Source organism: Rousettus aegyptiacus, unplaced genomic scaffold (assembly GCF_014176215.1).
Source record: "Rousettus aegyptiacus isolate mRouAeg1 unplaced genomic scaffold, mRouAeg1.p scaffold_m13_p_8, whole genome shotgun sequence".
Lineage (NCBI taxonomy): Eukaryota > Metazoa > Chordata > Mammalia > Chiroptera > Pteropodidae > Rousettus > Rousettus aegyptiacus.
The window spans coordinates 90463088-90482765 of NW_023416311.1; the positions used below are offsets into that span (position 1 = coordinate 90463088).

At 37.9% G+C, this 19678-nt stretch overlaps 1 protein-coding gene across 4 annotated transcripts in view; it reads left to right on the plus strand.

Annotated features, from left to right (window-relative positions):
• The window catches only part of LIFR (LIF receptor subunit alpha), a 104027-nt gene extending 85695 nt beyond the window's left edge, over positions 1-18332 (plus strand). For all 4 annotated transcript variants that reach the window (XM_016153844.2, XM_036226191.1, XM_036226189.1 and 1 more), the window contains 7 exons: positions 274-453; positions 2990-3091; positions 3658-3825; positions 7466-7627; positions 9033-9126; positions 10775-10853; positions 11264-18332. In XM_016153844.2, the coding sequence (XP_016009330.2) occupies positions 274-453; positions 2990-3091; positions 3658-3825; positions 7466-7627; positions 9033-9126; positions 10775-10853; positions 11264-11887 (1409 nt within the window). In that variant the 3' untranslated portion in view covers positions 11888-18332. The remainder of the gene's footprint in view (positions 1-273; positions 454-2989; positions 3092-3657; positions 3826-7465; positions 7628-9032; positions 9127-10774; positions 10854-11263) is intronic.
• The last annotated feature ends 1346 nt before the right edge of the window (positions 18333-19678 follow it).

Genomic DNA, 19678 nt, shown 5'->3' on the forward strand with positions numbered 1-19678 from the left:
ATCCTTCCCTGCCCTTGATCTTCTGGTCCCTGTCTTGACCACACTATGTTACCACCTGATCCTAGGCACTTTTTTATTTCTTTGTTTCAGCTGCTGAGTTAATCTATATATACAGGTAATTGCAATACTAATAAACGTAAAGGTTTATCTAGTTCGAGCACTATTTAAAATTTCTGTACAGTGAAGTAATTTTTATAACTTGCCCATTTTCATGAAATTTGCTTTATATTATTATTTTTAACAATAGTAAAATATTCTTTTCTCTTGTTGAAGATGATCTTAAAATAGAGCAGGCTGTTGGGATGGGAAATGGGATTCTCCTCTCTTGGAATTATGATCCCAACATGACTTGTGACTATGTGATTAAATGGTGTAATTCATCTCAGTCTGAGCCCTGCCTTATGGACTGGAAAAAAGTCCCTTCAAACAGCACCGAAACCATAATAGAATCTGGTAAGTGCCTCTCAGAGTTCTTCAAAAATATTTTTAAAAAAGAGCAATTCATGGCATGACTGGCTATAGTGAAGTGACTGTTCTTCCTTAATAATGGGCTGGGTTTGGACTGGTTTAACTTTTCTGGAAGGTGGTTTGTGGCTGAATGTGTGTGAAAGGATTCATAGCCTTTGATCTAGGAATTTATTCTAAGAAATAATCAGAGAACACAGATTTACCTCTAAAAATGTTCATCACAGCATTGTTTATAATCATAAAAATTGAAAACCATGAAAATAGCTAATAGGAAAATGAGTCAAGTATACTATATTGATAAAATGCAATGTTAAGTAGCACTAAACCCTGTGTTGAAGATGTAACAACATGGGGAAATGTTCATGAACAGAAAACAACAAAACTGAGGAGAGTGATCTCACTCAGGTCCTTTTGCCATTCTTTGCCCAGGGCCCAGGTTACTGAGGTTAGGGAGAGACTGAGAACAGGACCTGCTCACATTACCGCTTTGCCTGCTGTTCGTTGGTCAAGGGGGTGTCGGCGTGGCGGGGGCACAGCACGGGCAGCGGCCAGGTGCTGACAAGCCCTGAGCCTCTTCGCCAGGCTGCCCTTGACACGGCGCAGCCTAAGTGCAGCCGCGGGGGCACTTGCCACCGTACAGCCCAGACCAGCCTGTTCGTGGGGATTACTGCCGTCTTTCTCCTGTCACTGTTCCTTCTAAGCAGCTGATGTGGGTATCGTGTCTCTACTCGTGGGAGTTCTGGAACGTGCAGCCTGTGGGTAGTGATGTCCTGTCCCTCTCATGCCCCCCCCACACACACACACGTTAGTGAGGTTCAGGAGAGCAAGCAGCTGCTGACTATTTTCTTCCAGGGAACAAGTTCTACTTGTTTCCTTCTTTTTGCTGTCAAATGGTAAGGATGAGTCTCGCTCATTGGATTACTACCTGGGTTATTTTCTAGTTCTACTTGGAATACAGCCAGACTCCTTCCCGTGCATAACTGGCCAGGGAAGAGTGGCTCCCTTCATCCTTTCTTCCAGCGTAGCGCACCTGTCAGCGTGCCTGGCTGCACCGCACCCTCCTCTTTCCTGCACCTCCCCCAGCTTTTCCCCCACGTGAGCTGCATGAGCCTTCCTCCTGTCTAGTGTACTCTGCGTACTTTCTAACCCATCTTCTGTTCTTTCTCAACTGGGCTTTGAGGATGGTCAGGACGGACCGGGGCAGGTGGAGTCAAGGGCGAGGTGTCTCCTTAGATCCAGAATCTGGCTTGTAAGTTCAAGCTGACACCTGGAGGTCAAGAAGAACTTTATATGCCAAGGCAGATGAGCAAGGTCTACAGCAGTCGAGAGAAGTAGGTAACTTGGCCAAGGTCACAATATTAGCGTGAGCAATTCAGAGCTTCAGAAGGCTGGGGATTTTGTCTTTTATTTACTGCCAATAGAATGGCCATAGTAGGCACTCCTACTCCTTTCTCATCCAGTGATCTACTCTTTTAACTCTCTTCTCTCCTTTATGACCTCAAAACACGTTCCTTATGCTCTAACCCATTCAGGCTCTCTTTAGGCATCAGAACCCTGTAGAATATTAATATACGTAATTGACACATAAAACTAGGTGCAGATTTACTAATGTACATGCAGTATAAAATCATAACCTCAGGTGTGCCTGTCTCCAAAGAAAAAAGTTCAAAATGATATCAGAGGTTGATCACCTCACTTTTGAGCCTGTAGATCACTGATGTTCTAATAATATCACTTCTTGGTGGCTTATCCCTCCTGGAAGGTGCCACTCACTGCCTATGATAGGTCCCGCCAGTCTAACACCCTGTGTTATACTTGCCCCTGCTTGTCTGTCATCCCACCTCTCTGCCAACTTCGTTATGTCCACCTCTGTGTTCCCAGCATTTCGCACATGGCCTTCTACTAAGGGGGCATTTAAAGGGGGCTTTTTGAATTGAAGTTACAGTGCTTCTCTTGTGTGTCTTGTGAAGTTTACTAAGGGCACTAAATGGTAATTCTTTAAAGAGGAACAATCTCTAAGGCCCAGTTGCTTTAACACTGAAGCATCAGAATAGAGTGGAAATTTTAGTATCTGCTTCTTGGAGCAAGGGGAGAGCAGTGTTTGCTTTCCAACCTAGAACCAACACACTAGTTAGGGAAGGGCTTTTCAGAAACATGATGTAGACCAAGGATAGATTAGTAAACTGAGCCAGACCAAATCTGGGAAGAAGTCTTCATTGCTTGATTTTAAAGAACAAAATCAAAATCTTGATCACCATTTTTTTTCTCTTCAAAGTGTTATCAGGTTATAATGCTAAACTTTTTATTATAATAGAAGCTAATTTGTTTAACTTTTAGTCAGTTTTCACTCTGAATATTTACCAGTTAGTTTTGAAAATACGGATGCATTTTTTATAATAAGAAAATACCTGTTTAAAATTAGCTTTGGAAATTTCAGAGTAAGTTACCGTAAATTTGATATTTCTAAAAAGATATAATAATGTGTACTTATGAAAGTGTACCAATTGTCTTCATCCTATAGATCAATTTCGACCAGGTGTAAGATATAATTTTTTCCTGTATGGGTGCAGAAATAAAGGGTATCAATTATTACGTTCTGTAATTGGATATATAGAAGAATTGGGTAAGTTAAATGGGTAAGTTTTCTTAGAGTTCACGTTAACATGAGAAATTATAAATTGACAAGTAGACTCTAAAAATAGATTAAAATGGGCTGTTCAAAGAGGGAAAAATAATTTGTATGATAAATTTAAAATTACAATTACTTATTCTTCATTTGTTGGATATTTATATTTCACAAATTTATTGTTATTGGAAAATTAAATCGATTTAGATTTCAAAAATATTTAATTTACACTTATACAAATTTAAACAACTATTGGCTTATTCTAGACGATCATTAAAGAGTCTGGAAATGTAAATGAAGTGTATTTGAGTAGCCACGCAAAGATTTTGCATAGGTTGTGTCTCAAGATGTGTGTTATGTCCAGAAGTTGTACTAAGTTCTGCCTTTGTGTGTCTAATTATTAGCTTCACAGCAAAAGTGTTTGTGATAATATCTGTGAAAGTTTTTGATTTAATAAAGTTTTAATTCCAAGCTTTTCCAGGCTAGAAATTTCATTAAACATTAATGTCTTGCTCTCTGTTAGGAAACTCTCCTTTAGCTATTAACTTTTTTTCCTTTTACAGCTCCAATCGTTGCACCAAATTTTACTGTTGAGGATACATCTGCAGACTCAATATTAGTAAAATGGGAAGATATTCCTGTGGAAGAGCTTAGAGGCTTTTTAAGAGGATACTTATTTTACTTTGAGAAAGGAGAGAGAGACACATCCAAGATGAAGGGTTTGGAATCAAGTAAGTAATTACTGGAGTGACATAGTGCTTCTTAGAAGTTCTCCATTAATTGCAAAAAAAAGAGAGAAAAATGCTGCCGATTACTTTAATATTAGTTTTCAAAACTTGTCTGAAAAATAGGGAAATGAAAATAATGAAAATGCAGTCATTTTATGAATATGAGAATTTTAAGTATATGCTAGTGATGTGTAGTGTTTCAGAAATCATTTAAATTATTTATTCTGAAGCCATTGGTTATGAGCCCCATGATCCATAACATAGCATCTTATGAAGGTTACTTTTTAAAACAAGTCTTCCCGTACTTATAATAATGGAGAAAAAAAAACTCAGGAACCCAAAGAATGGTTTTGGAGCCTCCTTTGTTAGCCATGGCCTCAGTGAGAAACTTCATTGCCTTGGTTGGGGATGAGTATATCCATTAGATCTTAAAAAGTCAGTCAGTCCTTGACAACTCATAAGTGTATGTCCAAAGAATTTAGAGAATTCTCAAGTTTACAAATACAGAAATGTTTATGCAGACTTCTGGCTTTTCCCTAAATTACATTTCTGTCTGAGTCAGATGTTTCTTATTCATAGCCACATAACGTAAGTGTATCTTCCTTTCAGTTTGAGAGCTTTCATTCCGCTAATGACCTCTTCTTGGAAAGAAACCACTTTAATTATTTGATGCTAGCCTGACAAGTAGAGAGAGGCATTGCTGCATGGAGATGCTGATCAGGCATTAGCTGAGTCTCCTGCATTGACGCGTGCCTCCCCCAGATCATGGAATTCTGCATTTCCTGAACCTTCAGAGTTGCCTGTAGAGGAAGGAAACCCTAAAAGTCAAATTTTAACAAACATCTAGAGCCTAGTGTATTTTTCCTCAAATGCTCATAAATTTTACACTTGAACCAATTAAAATTCTAACATCTAGACTTCTAGTTAGACATGGTGGATTGGTCACCAAAATTAGAGTAAAACAGAAAAAAAAAAACCCAACAATGCATAAAGCCACAAAGACAACTAGAGAGGCAAGAGTACCTCAAAATCGAGGATTTAGACATTTTGAGGCTGTTGGAAGTGAGGCGAGTGACCTAGAGGAGTGGAGGATGGTGAAATCTAGATGGACAGCCAGTCATTGGTTAGAAGTAATTTGATTCATTCTGCAGGGCCAGGATTGGAAGCAAATGGTTAGGATGGATCTGGGCTGACTATTGAAGGTCGATAGAAAGTCTCTGCAAGGAGCAGTTAGAACTCACAAGTCCAACACCAGCTTCGTATAGCTAATGTGAATGCTTTCTCTTTTGCTTGAAGACAAGAGATTTATTCTTAAAGAAACTGAACCAAAGAGCCTCCAGACAGGGGGACACCTTGACCTTTCCTCTTCCTCCTTCCCACCCAGCTAATAGGACATCTTCAACTAGGCCTGTTTCCCTGGAAAAGAGATTATAGGATCTTCCTTTGGGAAATCCAAATGATACAAGAAAAGACATGAAAGATACTGACATTTGGAGGACTGTCCCAGTGAAAAGCTAGGAACCCACCTCATCATTCATCACCAGGCCTAGGTGAAACCCATAAAACAGTACACCCCGCCCATGCATACCTAGCCTCCTGTGTGCCTTTTTGGCTCACGCTGAAACGTGACGAGCAGCCGGGGTGACCAGATGGCTGGGAATGCTTCTAATGTGAAAGACAGATGCCAGACGAAATCAGAGGAGACAGATTCAGTGTGGGGAAACATCTAAAACAAAACTATACTTGGATGGTTGAGACACACTGTGTTTATTGAAAAGACATAACACTATAAAAAGTAAAAATCAGAAGACAGATAAAAAACTCAAAAATGTAATCAGAGAGATTTTTAGGGAATTAAACAGAAGATAGAGAAATTAAATGAAAAATAGAAACAATCTTCCCCAAATTAGACAAAGATAAAGGAGAAAACAGCTAAAAGATTAGAAAGTTGGAGCGTCAAAGACTTGTAGTATCATGCTTTCCAGGAGTTCTGTCAAGAGAGAGGGGTGGAATGGAGAAAGGAGCTTATCAAAGAAATAGCATTAGAAAAATTTCTAGAACTGGAAAACCTGAATATGTAAAGTGAAGGGTACCACTAAGTACACAGTAAAATTATTAGAGAAATGATCTTTGCCAAGGTTTGTCATCATGAATTTTCAGAGCACCTAATATATAAAGAAAAAGTTCTAGAAACAACCAGAGGAAAGTAGTGCATGTACAGGGCGTTAGGAACAAGAATGGTAGCAGGCTTGTTAACAGCACCAGATACTAGAAGATACCAGAGAAGTGTCTTCAAAATACTTAATGAAAATTATCTATCGGCCAATGTGAGAGTGGAGTGAAGATGTTTGTAGACGCACAAGCTGCCCCTGTTTCCTTCCCTGGTGCGCCCTTTCTCGGGAAGCCGCCGGGAGAGTGTGTCCATATGTGGAAATGAGGGGGCAGGGAGCTCCAGCACCACAGCCACGAGCAGGCCGCCAGTCCTCGGTGATGCTCGGGAGGGAGGCCCCCGGGAGGGAAGTGGGCAGGGGCTGGGCACAGGCCGTGGCACTAGGACTTGGTTGTGTCGGGCCACTTGGAAAATTGTATTGAATATTAATTGGAGGGTGTGGGAAGACTTAGGAATTGGTACAGCAATCAAATGAGGATAAAAATCAGTTATTACAACAGAAAAACGAGGAAGGAAACGTGGTCGTAGCAAGCATTTTGTCCTAGCAGCAATCCGTATTTACGCGATCACAGTGAACACTGAATTTACCAAGGGTTTCGATGTGTCTGTGTGGATGATGTGGAGTTGCGAGGAGAAGCAGTGGCGGTGGTGTGAGAGGGCTGACTCTTCACCTGCCCGTGGGACATGAGAAGATGGTCTCTAAAATTTTAAAATGAAGCACGACCAACGTAGGTTTATTTTGAAAATTTGAAGGAAATACCCAAATAAACTGATAACGTGATTTTAAAGCGCGTGTCGGTGGCGGGGGCAGGTGCTGGCCGGGGATTGCTACTTTTGGGCTCCTAGCCATTTAGTGTGACTTAAATTTTTTAAAAATTTTCTTGTATTGTTATGGTTAAAATTTTTAAAATAATAGTTTGAACAATTCTTGACACTTCTTTTTAAAATGACTCAAAAAAAGCTTTCTCATTAGTGTCTCGTTTGAGAACTCAGAGGCGCTGCCTCTTTTCCTGAGTGGTTTGATGTAACCTCCGTTGCTCTCAGTCCACCCGTAGGCAGGATCAGCCTGAGTGACAGCGCCCTTCACCTCACTGAGTTTGGTTGTGGTGGTTTTTCATGCTCTTTGTAACAGAAAGAGAAGTGAATTGTACTGATTGTCTGCTGTGTGCCAGGCATGATTCTAGAAAATGTGTATGAAAACTTCACATAGTCCAGTGAGCTAAGGTTGTGATGTTCTATTCCATAGTTAAATAATGCTTAGGTTCCGGGTGATTTAAATAACAATGCTAGATCACACAGCTACTAACTGGCAGAGGTGGAACTTGACCATGGCACTGGCTGACTCCACTGGCCTTGGCCCTGGAGAAGGCCAGCAGCTGGACTCACCTAAAAGGAACGTGGGCGTGACGGCTATGAGTAACCATGTGTTTAAAATGATGTAGAGATCAGTAATATTTTTCACTTTAAAAATAGGTCGTTCCGATGTGAAGGTTAAAAATATTACTGACATATCCCAGAAGACACTGAGAATTGCTGATCTTCAAGGTAAAACAAGTTACCATCTGGTTCTGCGAGCCTACACAGATGGTGGAATGGGCCCAGAGAAGAGCATGTTTGTGGTGACAAAGGAAAATTGTGAGTTAAATACTGCCATTGAGATGCTTTCCATATTCAAATGCATACATAGTGTTCTAGTGACTTTCATTTGTGTAGGAACACCCCTTTTGTTAATTTCAACATTTAATTTCGACATTTATAGTAGGTAGAGGGCAGTGTTAGAAAGCCATGAGCTGACCTCATATTTATTTTGTCAGGCATTTTGATGCCAGAGAGCTCAACAGGGTAGGAGTCCAAAGAGGGACCCTGCGCTAGAAAGAATTCAAGGACACAACAACCAACCAGAAGGAAAGTGCTTTTTATTAAAGCGAAAGTACACACTTCAGAGAAAAGTGCGGGCAGACTCTAAGAGAGTTGCCCTGGCTGTCTGGATCACAGGCCTTTGTTTCCTGGGGGTGGGGGGAGGACATGGTACTTGCAATGCAGGTGATGTTATAATGATATTGTGATTAGCCAGTGCTGAACGAAGGGCGAGGGACAGACTCCGGATCCTTATCCTGGTGGGGAGGGGAGGTCTCAAGGCTCTCCAGCCTGTCTCCTGGCCTTGGCTTGTTTCTCATGCCTGTCAAGCTAGGAATCGAAACAGGGAGAGGACCAAGTAAGGGACTAAGGGACTAAGCCACATCCTGGAGGAGAGGGGGAACGTCTCTAGGCTAACTGTCCTGCCCCAATTTGATGCTATTTTCTAATGAGTACCTAAGAAATTAATGAATTAAAGATACGGCTGAAGTCCAGAGTTCTAAATTCATGTTGAATTTATATATGGTCAACCAGTTTAGATTCTTAACATATCCAAAGAAGAGTGAAGGAACTGCTTAAAAAAAAAAAAAAAGTGTGAAGCACAAAACTTATGAATTTGAGATGGAAAGTAGAGAAGAATGATGAACTTGACCACCTTGTCAACAGCAAGGAACTTTAATTTGGTCGCAAGCTTATTCTCGACCCCTGAGTTGGAGTTCATACACACTCAAAAAGGGACCATGAAGATATGGTTCTCAGCTGGGGGTGATAGTGTCTCTGCAGGGACACTTAGCAGTGTCTGGTGACACTTTTGGTTGTCATAACTGGCGAGCACTACTGGGATCTAGTGGTTAGAAGCCCAGGGATGCTGCTGAACGTCCTACAATGTCTATGTCAGCATCCCCCTACACACACACACATGCGCACACACACTGGAGAAATAGCTGGCCTTCAATGTCAAAAGTGCCAAGATTGAGAAGCCCTACTCTAAAGAATTCAAAATTTGTATAAAAATTATTAAAATAGTTCAGGTTACATTTTAATAGTTTTTTGGTGTCCCCGGAGCAGTTATTTTTTTTTCTTCTTCTCACTTATCAACTTAAATATCTTCTAATATAAATTTATTCTATACTTCATAATACCAAAACTGGGGATTTTGATCTTTGCAATATTCTCTTTTCAGCCGTGGGATTAATTATTGCCATTCTCATCCCGGTGGCAGTGGCTGTCCTGGTCGGAGTGGTAACAAGTATCCTTTGCTATCGGAAACGAGAATGGTAATGGTACTTGCATTTACTCTTGCTGTTTTGTTCCTACGGGCATGGTTAAGTAGCTTATGTTTAACAAATAAGTACATTTTTTTGGTTGAAGCTGGTTAGAATAAAAGTATTTGTTTTTTTTTTAAAAAAGTATTTGTTTTACTCAGAGTTAACGTTGGATTTAATATTAGGCAAGAACATGATATGTTATTTAAAGGTTTAAAAATTAATAAAGCAAAGTATAAGTTTTTTTGCTATTTACTAACAATTTAAAGTAATAGCAGTTGTACTCAAAAAAGTATTTACAGGCTTAAATATGACAATAGTTATATGGAAGATTAAATGTACTTTAATGATTAAGATCTCATTTGTCCTGGTAACCTATTCAGAAAATCTGGTCATTTATTTAACAAATATGATGACTCCTCCCATGTAAAGAGGGTATAGTGTGAACTAGGTAAGTGTGGTTCTATCCACTTACAGCGTAGCAGTAACGATGGACATTAAACCCATAATCATCTAATGAAGTGTGCGGGTACCAGGGAGGGTGCCAGGTGCCATGAGAATAGCAGGGGAACCCACCATGTCACTGGAGGTGACATGCCAAAGCCTCCCTCTGGGAGTTCTGTTTGAGTGGAATCCCAAAGAGTAAGGAGAGGGGAAAGGATGTTCCAGGCAGAAAGAATAACTTCTGTGAGGACCCAGAAATTGGAAAGAAGTTGATTTTCTGGAGAAAGAACTGTGTGTCCAGTTGAGAGGGAGAGTGAGTGGCAAGAGGTGAGGCAAGGTGAGCAGAGGTTCAGCGGGGGAGAATGCCACACGTCAGCTGGCAGGAGCTGTCCTGGGCTGGACTTTGAGCGAGTGGCTGTGTTCACGAGTAGACGGTCCTCGCTGGCCTTAAAAATGCCATCATTTATGACAAAGACGAGAAATGTATTCTAGGAATCCGGGCTTATAAATCAAAATGGTGATAATCGAGAATTGTAGAATACCCTGTTTTGGTAATCATGTTCTCATTGCCAAAAATCACATCTTAAAACCAATTTCAATACCAAAAAAAAAAAAAAAAATGAAGTCAAAGGAGAGAGTTTGAAGTGAGAGCATTTCAGACTTATATTAACAAAGTAACAAAGTTTTCTTTTCCCTGCAGGAATTTCAAATAATAAAGTTCTTTTAAATAGTTCCAAATATATGATACTGAGAAATCTCTTTTTGGTTTATGTTTACATTTTGTTCAAGATGAATAGCTTTTCTTTTTCTAATAGTCCAGGGTTTGTTATGAGCAGGAGAGGACCGCATAATGCAAATATGTTCCCTGAGTAATTGATCATAGTTAATCCAGCTTGCAGTATGAACATTTTGTTTATGTGAGCAATGCCTGTATTTTACTTTTAACCTGATAGCACAGTCACCACTTTAATTTTTTGCTATTTCCATAAGATACATAAGATATTGTAGCTCTAGAAATAGAAGTAATGTTTATTGTTTTCAGATTGGAACCTCTCAACGCATTGTATAGAAAGCAGTAGTGAATTTTCATACTAACAATGATCTTCTCTTTTTATCTCATGTTCATGAAAATAATCCTATGAAATGTCAGAGCCTCATGTTGTCTAATTGCTAATTTTACCATTATTAAATGTACTTAATCATTCTTCATTTAAAGGATTAAAGAAACCTTCTACCCTGATATTCCAAATCCAGAAAATTGTAAAGCATTACAGTTTCAAAAGAGTGTCTGTGAGGTAATTCTTTGTTTTTTTTTATACTTATCTTTGAAGTACTGGCTTTCTTTTTTCTTTTCTTTTTTTTTTTTTTTTTTTTTTTTTGTCTTTTGTGAAAAGTTTTTAACATGCAAGTATCATCCTAAGTAAAATATATTTAAAAAATAATAGTGTTCTACTATCTTCTGAATTTCTAAAATTTAAATTATTTGTACCATGTTTCCCCCCCCCCCACTACTATTAACAGCAAGAAAAATATTGATATGCAGAAAAAAACTAGCTTTGCTCTAGTATGCACTATGGAGTAGAGAAATTTTTACAAGCAGATGTGAAAAACTCTATACAAAATAATGCCCCTTTTTGGAGGGGAGCAGGATATTGCAGCAGCTTTTAGTGCTATTCTTAATCTTTGTTTTAAAATTGATTTCTAGGGAAACAGTGCTCTTAAAACACTGGAAATGAATCCTTGTACCCCAAATAATGTTGAGGTGCTGGAGACTCGAACAACAGTTCCTAAAATAGAAGATACAGAAATAATCTCCCCCGTAGCTGAGCATCCAGAAGAGATCTCAGATGCAGAACCTGAAAACCACGTGGTTGTGTCCTATTGTCCACCAGTCGTTGAGGAAGAAATACCGAACCCAGGCGTGGATGAAGCTGGAGGGACCTCCCAAGTCATTTATATTGATGTCCAGTCCATGTACCAGCCCCAAGCGAAACCCGAGGAAGAACAGGAAACTGACCCTGTGGGTGGGGCAGGCTATAAGCCACAAATGCACCTCCCAGTTACTTCCAGCTTGGAAGATCCAGCAGCAGAGGATGACTTAGATACAACTGCAGGTTACAGACCTCAGGCAAATGTAAATACCTGGAACTTAGTATCTCCAGACTCTCCCAGATCCACAGACAGCAACAGTGAAGTTGTGTCTTTTGGAAGTCCGTGTTCCATTAACTCTCGACAATTTTTGATTCCTCCTAAGGATGAAGATTCTCCTAAATCTAATGGAGGAGGGTGGTCCTTTACAAACTTTTTTCAGAACAAACCCAACGATTAATAGTGACACCTGTCACTTCCGTCTGCCATCTCAATAAGCTCTCATTGCTAGTGTTGCCGCACCGGCACTGGGCATCCTGGAGGGATCCTGTGAAGTGTGGTTAGTGGGAGGGACTTCACTCCATGCAGGTTACAGTAAAACTGTTAATGTCCTTCTAATGCAGTCTAAAAGCCAAAGTACAGTAATACAGAAATTCAGTCCACACCACTCGAGATTTGGAGCTATTCGTGATTCGAGCCAAAGAATTCTCACATTCTCTACCTTCAAGAAGCGCTGCAGGCCTAATACTGTCTAGTCCATACGTGCAAAACAAATCCCCCAGCAACCATATTCTGTTCTGTCGTTAATGGTTTTCTTATATGTATCCTTCATGGGATTGCAAGCAGATTTGCAGGCAAGGGAGAAAAATGTTAAAGTAACAGATGATGTTGATTTGCCTGACATTTGCTCCATTCTGGATGAAAACCAAGCACAGATTTTAAAACTTGTAACATTATTCTCCTGTATCCACAGCATTTACAAGAATTAATATAATTTTTAATGTAGCGACAGCTATTTAGTGTTTTGTTTGATAAAGTATGCTGATTTCTGTGCCTACTGTATAATGGTTATCAAACAGTTTTCTCAGGGGTACAAACTTGGAAAATGAGCATGACACTGAGCAGCCCAAATCAGAATCATCTTTTCTTGCTTTGGTAGATTTTTCAAACCTCTCCATTATTTTTTAACTTTTATGCTAGCTTCTCATTTCACAGTCGGTTACCCTAATATATAAAACTTAAATTTCTAACACTATAGATCTAAGTTTGTTTGAGTTTTTTTTTTTTTAATCCGGATTATTTTTTGTTCCACAGTGTCATTTTATAAATATATGAGCAAATTCAATATTATTCATAAACGTATCATTCCAGTGATTTACTGTTTGAGATGACTACTAAGCAATATCTGGCTGCATTTGCTATCTTTATAGTTCTGATTGGCTTCCATTCCTCCCGAGAAGACCATGCCATCGAGCCCCGTCGCCCAGGCGGGGCAGTCGTCGCCGTTCTTCCCATTTGTGCATCTTATCAGCTCCTGTTTCTTAAATAATCATCAATCCAGACTGTTCGATCCAGTCTTAACCTTTTTAAATGTAAATGAAAGAGACAGTACGTCTTACAAGAACAATTACTCAAGGGCTATTTTATATGAAATGTCATAAAATCAGTTTGAATCAGTGGGCATACCTATCTCAAAGGTGTAGCCATTGCTTTGTAAGCTGTCCAGAGTCCTGTGTCTCACAACATCCTCTGCCCACCTTTGATTTTCATAAGTGATGTCTAGAGTGAATGTGATTCTTAGAAAAGCAGATGAAGAACTACAAAGTGTATCTTATGTTGTCCTTGCCCTCAGGTTGTCTATTGCATTTTGTCTTTTGATAGTTAAGAAGAGTACTTAAAATTTTGAAATATCTGAATAGGCCAAGATATGCCTGTTTTTTATCATCTGAGGTTCTGTAATGTATCTGTACATAATGGATCAGTTTTTTTTTTTTTCTAGCTCATAATTATCTTTATAAAAACCATGTTGTGAAGTAAAGCTACTGGATGACAAAGGACAAAATCTGTATAGGTACTCTGTTTATGAATCCCCGTTTTAACTACTAGAATTAAGCTAAATTCCTGAGCTTTGTGATATGTGGGCATATAGACCGAAATAGAATTAATGATGTACACACGTAATATATTAAAACTATACAACAGCTCATAGAGATTTTCAACAATGAAACATGTATCAAACCAGAGGCATCCCTTATCAGAGTTTGTTCTGTCATCTTATTTCTCCCTTGGGCTCCTTCCCTTAGCTTCTACCCAAGACACTCAGACCTGAGGCTGCCTTCTCTCCCTGCTTAAGCTTATCATCACAAATGCCTGTTGTCTGCAACTCATGCCTTGTTCTCCACTGAAACATTTGGGTGCTTCACTTCATCTCTTTGAGATAAGTGTTTGCTAAGGTCAAAGTTTACTGGTCTAAATTACACTGAACTGAGATGATGGGAAAAGACCAGAAGAGATTGTATGATTGCTGTCATCAATATCTATGTATTTCACCTGTGCCCATCTGGATCCGGTGCACTTCCTACCTATGTAACAACTCATTTGGCTAACAGTTACTGTCACAGGAGCTCTTGAGTCCTTTCACTGTTCAAGACTTCACTGTTCTTCCTATATGTAAAAGATTGAGTGCTGCTCACCTCTCCCTGCTTCTGGAGTTCCACACCCAGTGTTCCCCAAGCTAATGAGAAGCTCCGTTAGTCTAGGCAAGCCCCTTGTAACTTGCTATATGCTTAGAAGAATGTGATCTAGGTCTGAGGCAAAAGCAGATTCCTTTGCTTACCCCCATTGAGTTGAAGACAGTCAAGACCCACCACAGGGATCAGAATTCATTACTCCCAACCCTGCCCACCTGGGTCTGTGGTGGCAGCCTAAATAGGGCAAGAGAGGAGGGTGGGGTGGAGACAGGGCACCCTTTGTCACATATCCGGTTGTTTGTGGCACTGGAGACACTTGTAAATGGTCACGCTTGTCAAAGGTGGTCATTATCTGTCCAGACATGTTAGCACCTCTCTCTGGGGAAGGAGTAACTAAAGGCTAGTTAGGAGAGGCTAGATGTGTTCCCTCCAGCTCTTCCTGACCAGGAAGAGGATTGAGAAATCCTTCTTTCTTCAACTAAAGCCCAGTCATTGGTTAGAAAATTCTAAATATCTGAACTGCAATTATGATCCAGTATGTATGTTGAGTAGTGCTACTATAGAACACATTTTCACATCTCTTACAAGCCAATCCACTTATAAGTCAATTTAAAATCAAGTTTTTCTTATGAGGAATGGAGATTCTGGTGGTCATTATGACTGTATTTCTCTTGTGAGTGGCCCTCTTAAACAATACTTAATATAAAAATATTCTTCAAAGATTTAGCTAGGCTTTTAACATTAGCTAGACCTTTTGCATTAGGTACTGCATGGATTAGCACCCATTCTATAACTGAATTCGTCAATGTGTTGAATCTGTAGAAGCCTGGATTTGAGGTTGTGGCCCTGAGTATCTGGATAGTTGAGTCTTGTGTTTATGTTCTTAGGTGATAGAGGTGCCGTGTTCCTGCAGCTAGACTCAGAAGCAGCCATTTGTGGAAAAGTTTAAGGGGGAAAGTATTAGCTTCATTATCCATACCAGCATTACTTCATGGCTCCTGGATCTGAAAGATTACATTTGGAACATCTAGTCCTAAAACTGTGGCAAAAGTTGCATTCTTAACAATTCATGCAACTTGTATTCTTATGGGAGATTAGCCTTGTAATTTCTCAATTATCTTCATACCATCCATATTTTTAAAAAAATCACTGTCCATTCTGTATTTGAATACTTAGGTGTAGTTTAGTGAAGTAGACTATGGGATACTTTCTTCCAAAAGGAATTTGAAATCAACTTAATGGTATTTTGAAGATGAAGTACTCCCTAACATGTCAATACGCAGAAAATGTTATCTCAAAATTTTATCCTGCTCAGGCACATAATCTGAGAAGACTATTTGTTTATTTACTCTCAAGCAAGTTTTGCTGTTTTCTTTTTTGAACCATATTAAAATTCGTATATCTTTTATGAAATCTTTTTTCTTTTTTCTTTTTGAAAGTGTAAAATTGAACATTTGAAGAGTAAAACATAGAATAATTAGCTAATTACAAAGACGAGGCACATGGTGGAAATTCATTAGTTCTGTGTTGACTGAGCCCCATCCCCGACTGTGAAGGTGCAACAGTTTTCCCAAGGAGTGGTATATAGCAAGATCTAACTTGTGTAAATCCGAGACCATTGGCTTGAAGATTCAGTACTCTAGAGGTGACTCCACAGAGTGAAAACTTGGGGAAGACTCATGCAAAAGCATCAGTAGATATTTTATTTCTCCCTAATTTTAAGTATTCAAAGTTTCTTTGTATTCGATACAAGGTATTGAGTGAGTGTACAGCTTGGGACGTGTTTGTACCAACCATCATGTGTTCTAGCAGACCCACAGTACGTCCATGTGTGAGTTTGATTGATTAAGCACTCATTCTTTCGATAAACTTTTTCTTCAAAGCATTTATTTTAAACTGGTATTTCCTGCTGAAACAAAGTTTCATGGTGCCATGCCCATCTTATCTTTGATATCCAGGAGAAAATTTTTCACACAAGCAAATGATTTGTGGCCAGACTTACTGGAAATGCATCTGTAGACATGACTTTAGGCTATCGTTGGAAATTATTTGGTTTGAATTTGGTCTATTTCTGTCGTCATGGATTATGTTCCAGGGCTATTATCAATGCCGGTATGGAGGATTGAGAACAACATTCAGTTAATATATCAGGCTTTATTATGTGTGATAAAATTTTAGGGGCTCTTATTCGACCTAGAATATATCCAAAGGCTTGTAATTATGACAGGATTCTATTATTTTTAACAGCGCATAGTGCTTGTTTCTCCCTATATTAAGAATGTTGATATTTTAGGTTGTAAGTGTTCTAATTAGAATTTACTTATGTAAGACAAATTCTAAGTGTGCAGCATTTTTATGAAAATTAAAAGTGGTGTTTTAAGAGGGAAACTCTGGATGTTTTTATGTGTAGGTGCCTAGCTGAAGAACCATAGAAACAGTAAATTCAGAAGCTATTAAGTAAGCTTTAACTGATTGAATATTAAACAAATACAAAGCAGTAATAACTTATATTACTTTTTGGTTGCTATAACTGAATACCCTAAAAAACTAAGAGATATGAATGGGTAAAAAATATTTAATTGATAAGGAAATTGATTTTATTACATTTACATATATCTACTAAGATTGCCTTTGCAATAGCCGATCAGAACTTTAAAAAAAAAAAAAAACTAACAACATAGACCTTATGTTACACTTAAGCTAAAAATACTTTGTACACCTGGTTGAATAGCTCATGTAAAAGTATTGAATTCCCTTATGTACATTTAAAATGTACTTCCCTTTACAATTATTCCATTTTAAATGGGTAACTTTCAATTTTTGAATTTACTATTTTTCCTAAGCATTCCAGTGGTGTATTATAAAAGATCAAAAGATTTCTAGGTGGTAATAAAATTTTCATTAAAACATGGAGAAATTAACTTTTAGGTTTAACATTAGTAATTTTGCAATTGATCATAGAAAACAATACTGAATAATGATTTTCATGATCTTTTTTCAAATATTCTCCTTCCAGTTTGATGCCAAATACTTTTCCCCACTACTTATGATACATCCTTCTATTTAATTTTTTTTCATCCAGCATAATGTTTAAGAAAAATTTGAACACGTTATGAATAAGTTGAAAACAACACACACAAACCCTATTCAGTTTATTGTTGTGGAAAGGTAGGTATTATATGATACCCTGGGATTTGTTTTATTCTGTTATTCCCCCCCCCAAAAAAAAAAGAGCATAACTTTTTCTTAAAAACATTTCAGTTCAGAACTGCTTGAAAAAGATCGGACTGGATAGAAAGATACTCTAAATTTGAGATGATACCACCTTAAAAGATGTGTCCAAAGGTCAAATCATTTTAAAATACTCAACTTTTTCAGTAGGAATGTGTTATTTCTTATTTTCTTTCATTAGCTGGCCATAAATTCTTATGCTAGGAAGTTACCATTTTTTACTTTCAAAATTGCATTATAGTGAATTACTGTTTACAAAATACACATACTGTGAACAGATATAAGTTTTTATCTTTTATAAGGTTGTTTGTGGAATGAGTGTTTTTTTTTTTAAGGTGATGTATGTTAAATATTTTCAGTTTTTTTAAAAAAAATAATACTAGCAACTGTTTACTAATTTTTGTTTGATCAGGTGTGTGCAAATGTAGCTGAAAGATAGGGAGAAACTGCAGATCTAAAACTGTTCCCTTTTTCATTTCTTGAAATGTTACCACTACAGACTATTTTTTAACCTAATCAGTTGTGATGTTCTGTATCTTAATCATATAAAGAAACATTTAAATACTATACATATACAGGAAGCAAACTGTAGGTTGTACTATATATGTGATTTGGTCTGATTCATAGAATTCTGAGTTTAATATGGAATAAAACAACACTTACAGAAATGACAGCTGAAGTATTTTCTGCCTTGTAAAAACTTTGGAGATTATGTTGCTGTTAGAATGGAAAATTTGGCCATGTTGTATCATTGTATAATTTCAGAATTTAGTTGCCATATCTTTTGGAAAACATGGTTATAGCAAGAACATAGAATATAAGTAACCTGTTATTAAGATACCTTAAATGTAAAACTAGTATGCTTGGCACTTAACTCCTAAAGATGTTACTTATGTCTGTTTTTAAAAACATGCATGTATTTTATCATAGTATTGTCATGGAAAAAAATAAATATATTTTCTTACAACTTACACCAACAGACAAGGGCATTATTGTTTTTTTCTTCCTGTTTTTCACTTCTGCTTTGTTGTTAATATTTTCAGTTCTCTCCCATAAGAATTATAGTGGTTACAAAAGCAGTCACTGAGGTGTATAACTAAGTTTTTGATGTTTAATACATTGCTGTGTCATCCATATAGCCTTTCATATGTTCCATTAAATCTGTATTCTGTTTGCCAGAGAACTTGGCATAAAAATAATCAAATAGTGGGAATCTAACATTATAAAATGAGTACTAAATAAATAAATACTGGTTCTTAAAGTATGGTTTTTAATTTATTTCTTATGAAGATAACCCAAGTATTTCTGAAGATTCTGGAAATATATCAGAATTTTATTGCAAGTTATCAAATTCGGAAATAGAGTCATTGATTTAGCAAAATCTCAGTAATTTTAAAATATGAATTGATCTGAAATAGAATTCCATAAGAAGTTAAGTCTCTAGTCATATGTAGCCTGTGCTTACCTAGAGTGACACCTGAAATATGGATGGGCTCGGATCTACCCTGTAGAAACTGAAGACCAATTTCGAATTAATTGTGAAACACATGTTAGTGTTTAAGTGCTAGACGAGCTCACACATACGCTCTATCCTTCAGGGACGTTTCAGTGCGTAACCTGTTTCCCAGATGGTGAATTCTTGAGTCAAAACGTATAGCACCATCAACCCTAAGAACTTTGAAAAGGTCAAAAATAGGAATGATGTAATTATTAGGGGAAAGAAAAACATTATGAATTATCTCATTTTAAATGTACAGTATATTCTATATCACAATAAAGTGTTAGCTTACAAACTCAAGTTCTTTACAAAAGAGCTATGTAAGAATTAAGTTTTGACCAGCCTATAAATTCGATCCATTGCCCTTCCCTTGGAGTAACTAACAGTAAAATTGAATTAAAAGTATTTATTCAGCCTGCAAGAACCAGAGAAGTCAAAGTAACAAGATGTCTTGAACTGATTTGGGATTAAATTGGAGCTGATTTTATCCCAGAGTGATTAGTCTCAGATTACAGAGACAAGAAGAGCTTTTGAGGATGATTTTGATAAAAACATTTAAGTGGAAATCATACCTTGGTCTCCACAGCACCAAGCACAATGCTGATTTATTTGAGAACAGGAATCGAACAGCGTCTCAGTTGCCTCTGTCTCCACGGAGCCTGTAGTAGTATCAGCCACGTCACAAGTGCTTGATAAATATTCTTTAAACGATTGTACTTTGGAGGGAAAAATGTGTTTCCCCGGATATTAGAAATGTGCTGTTTTACAGAGAGAGGATCTGCCTGTGGAGAGACAGGGAGGAAGTCTCCCACTGTGGAAAGACTGGAGTCCT